The 4,323-nt window shown below is 37.6% G+C and overlaps 1 protein-coding gene across 2 annotated transcripts in view; it reads right to left on the minus strand.

Moving 5' to 3' along the window:
* DCBLD1 (discoidin, CUB and LCCL domain containing 1) overlaps nt 1-4,323 on the minus strand; it is a 40,040-nt gene that overhangs the window by 26,614 nt on the left and 9,103 nt on the right. Inside the window, exons 1-4 of one of the 2 annotated variants that reach the window (XM_025207058.1) lie at nt 2,041-2,139; nt 1,909-1,930; nt 1,236-1,287; nt 351-423 (exon numbers count right to left, since the gene is read on the minus strand). In XM_025207058.1, coding sequence (XP_025062843.1) covers nt 351-423; nt 1,236-1,287; nt 1,909-1,930; nt 2,041-2,124 — 231 coding nt within the window. In that variant the 5' untranslated portion in view covers nt 2,125-2,139. Of the gene's footprint in view, nt 1-350; nt 424-1,235; nt 1,288-1,908; nt 1,931-2,040; nt 2,179-4,323 lie in introns of those variants that run through there. The other variant, XM_025207057.1, reaches the window with a different exon arrangement.

Genomic DNA, 4,323 nt, shown 5'->3' on the forward strand with positions numbered 1-4,323 from the left:
AGGAAAAGAGTTGAGCTTATAGGAACAGTTTAGTACATCATTCAGCAATACTTAGAAAGGAAAAATAAACCACAGTTGTTAGAAGCCAGAAGTTATTATTCAATACACAGATGTTTGAATGATTATATGCATCTTGCTCATAAACACCTGGCTGGCCTGGCTGGAAATATAAAGCAGTACAGGTGCCAATACCCATTCAGATTTTTAATGCAGCTGAGAAAAAAGCAACAAAACAAACCAGATAGCAAAATGTTAAAAGTTCTGTATTATATTTAAGTTGTTTTAAGAAATCGTGGAATTGCTTTTACACTCCATCTTTCCAAAGTTTCTCTTTTATCTTTCATACTTACATCTCTGTATCCTTCCACTACATTTCCCGAAATATCACCTGCTATGTCTTTGCAACCAGCGGGACAATATTTGCTGGAGGAAAAAATAACAGAAGTTTGTTTAAAATATGGTCTGCAATATGATTTGCACATAAAATATGCCCACAGACTAAAAAATATTTTTAGAAGCATGTTCTAGCTGAGCATAAATTAGCATGCTTATAAAAGGTTAATTTGTTCTCAAGTTCAGGTTCATTAGTGTACTTCATGTAACAGCACACACCAACAGCCTCAGTAGCAAACATTTATGTTCTTTTTGTTTAATGCTGCTTGTTCTAGAAATACTATTACACAAGCTTTGCAGATAAGCAACCTGAATACTATGTTGGCCATGCACACAGCAACAACTAGCTTACACTCCATTACTTTCGCAACCTACTACAAGGGTTGCTGTCTAAGGAACTAACCTAAGAACTATTTTAACTGGTCATCACAGATTATATTTATAACTGTTGGGTATGGTTTTGCAAGATGGATCATATTGTCAACTCCCACTGGCACTGCAGAAGTTTAAGGGCACTCAGTAGCACAAAGGTCAGCCTCTTTTTAAAATGTACCATGCCACTGATCAATTATACCAAAAACCAAGAGCTCTGTTACTGTATCCCCTTGCTTGTTCCAGAATATCTATCTTGGGAAGGTCAGTTTGTTGCCGCTCCAATAATTATAGTATTACTACTAAAAAGGCAACTGCTTTACTGGAGAATACATTCCTGTCATCGATATCAGAATTTTAAGCATGTTATGAGCTGCAAACAAGTTACTTTATCCAGAGGCAACAAATAAGTCAGTTAAACAAAAGACAGCCTGGTAAGCCCAACTGGATAGCACTAGGTCTACATTTACCTGTACTCATTCTTTCGGTAATGGTTTGCTCGCTCCAAACAGGTGATGAGATCTGTGAAAAGTACAAAGAAGAGGCAATCCTGACTGAAGAGCACAAGAATGAAGAAAGCCTCTCAAGATACTGTTTACACATATGCATCTTGACTGTTTACCTTTTGATTAGAGACAGAAAGCAAGCATGATTTTCTCATACTTTTCTCCCCCCCCAAAAAAACAGTTTTGCATCTCTATTAAAAGGAACGTGCACAGCAAGACCACCACTATGTCAGACTATTAACTTTCATCAACCAGTCACCCCCATCATGGAGGCTGGAGGCCCTCAAGGTCTCAGAGGTTTTTAAGTTTTCCATGACACTAACCTATCATACCACAGGTAAAGCCAGTTGAGAGTGTGGTGGTAAATATTTGACATGATGGTACATATTTGAGTTAAGACCTCATTTAGTGGGACAGCAAGGAAAACATATTTTTTTCTGTAGATCATGTGTGTCTGACTTCAGAAGCTACTAGGCATGTGCACAATGCCATTATAATTGTCCCCTCTATATGCTGCAATAAAAAATGTTACAGTTCATGAAGATAAACTCCTTGGTAATAGCAGAGACACAAATATTAGGGTTTTGACATTACAATCTATTTAGCAGCAATTAGACATTACAATCTATTTATTCACCTCTGTCCTTCTGTTTTCTTTTCTGTAATAATAAATAATAAAATTTAATACTGTAGGTCCTAGAGGCCCTTGGCTGCCTCCACTATCTTCATCTGTAACGTAAGAAAATTTGTTTTGTGAGCTCTACTATACCTGGATGATCGGTACTAGCATAGGACAACAGAAAGCCCCGTCCTGATACATGGGACCCACTCTTGAAGTGAATAGTTGCTTCATTAGTATCCAAGGTGATTTCTTTGGGTACAGGCATCATGTTACCACAGTATCGGCCTACATACAAAACAAATAAAAATGTCAAAAGCTTCAAATGACTTTAATAAAATAGGGCATAGACAATTTTGTGATAAACCAAGGAGTTTCACAATATATTCATCCTCCCTTTAGTACAATTACAGATGATGACTGCAGTTTTTTGGATTCAACCCTTTGTGAGTATGAAGTCTACAGTTGCCATGGCAAATGATTGGATTCCTGCCATTCTCTAAGCAGAGTAAAAATGTTGGCATTAACATTTCTCATCATTTTAGCCTCAAGTGGATGATTGGTGCTCTTTGGCTTTTGAAGTATAACATTCCTAAACATCCATTAGAGCGGAATGGAATATTCAGAGGCAATCCAAGGCGGTCTGCAAAATAACCCTTCAAGATATACACAGGTCACTTTAGCAGTAACTGTTACAGGATAAGATCACAAAACGCATGCAGGAATTTAAAGGAAAGTATAGCATGACTGATGCAAGGAAACATACCCAAGCAACTTTCACTATCAGATATTCAGAAAACATTAATTTTGCTACCATTCACTGAATTATTTTTTCTTCTTAAGTCTTAAAATGTGGTTTCTAGATGTTAAGTACATCTTGATATTAAGGTTTTCTTTAAAACTTAAAATAAAAAGGTGGCACTGAAACAAGTTTTGTGGCTTCCTTCTGCCATATCCTGGGACATTAGCTGGGGCACTATTTTTAGGGATAATCTGGGATTTCTGACAACCACTGCTTTTTCAGGATCCTCCCCTTTCTCTGACTGGGGTACAACCCTTGCTCTTTCCCACCGAAACTCAAACCAGAAAATACAGCTTGTGCATGGCCTTCCCTAAACCATAGACTGCCCACTAATATAGGAGTTAGTTTAGGCTTCTATTACTTTTCATTTACTTTTTGTAATAAATAGTAAAAAATAGTATTTTTTGCAATAAATAGTAGTAGGAAGATGAACATAGTTTGGCAGAGACTTCCTTTAAGAGGGGAAGGGAGAAAAAAAAAACAGAAGAAAGAAAAACACTGGTCCTGCAGACAGTTCATATAGCCAAATACACTGAAACCAGGGGTCTCCACCTCTTTGGTCTGTAGGAAACTAAATTCTCTATACCCTTGCTGGGAGCCCTAAGAATTCTCTCAGCACCTTAGAGCCATAGAGGAGGCTTAGACTGAATTTTTGTGTTCACCAAATCAATTTGTGTAAGGAGCCAGAAGGGAGTCACTACTTAACTGAACAAGGACATTTCAGGATCGTCACTTTTGGTTATATGGAAGATTAATTAAATCAGGGAAAGGAAAACTGATGAAAAAAAAATAACTAGTATATAAGCCAGAACTTTGTTGCCTACACAGCTGTACTCTGATTTGGAAATTAAGGAAAAGGAAAGATTCATCTCAGGGCTATACATATCTTTAATAATATGAATTTCAAGTGTTGTTCCCTGTGTCATAAGCTTTGGACACATAAATAGTTGTTAGGGATATAAGTCTACCACTTGGATATATCCCAAAGATCTCACAGGTGGCCTCCACATTATAGCCACAAAGGATTGACTTTGGGATCCATAACGGCATAGCCACAATGCAAGTCTGGTGACCTATACTTTTCTTCAAGTACCCCAAAGATCCCTTCCATCTAGTTTTATGTGCAGTACTGAATGGGTTGATTAATGTAAAACCTCAAACAAACATGGGGGATTTCTTACTGACTCAACAACATTCTAGCACCAGCCCTGTGTAAACTGGCGTGATCAGGGCAGACAGGAGGTATTCAGGAATGGATAGGATTTGCTCTAAGTTTAAACATTAAAACCAGGTATAAACAACAGTAACAGGAAAGAAAGAAGCAATTATGACATTTCCCATGAGTATTCCTGTGTGGAAAAATGACTCACTGTGTGACTGCAAACAATTTCTAAGAAAGGGTTAAGCAAGTTACTTGGGAAAAGAAATTCAATCAGAAAAAGATAGCATCTTACTTGTTCTCATACCAGAATATAAAGCTGATCCTTGAAATGGTCACTAATGTCAGCTTGTCGGGAAGAAAGAGAAAATGCTAGCCTAAATATTTGTTGAGAGACAGCGTGAAGAGGAAACAAAATGGTATTTTTCCCTATTCAATGTGGGGGGGAAAGCCGAGTACAAGGTTGGAGGGG

This window comes from Alligator sinensis, unplaced genomic scaffold, assembly GCF_000455745.1.
Source record: "Alligator sinensis unplaced genomic scaffold, ASM45574v1 scaffold38_1, whole genome shotgun sequence".
NCBI lineage: Eukaryota > Metazoa > Chordata > Crocodylia > Alligatoridae > Alligator > Alligator sinensis.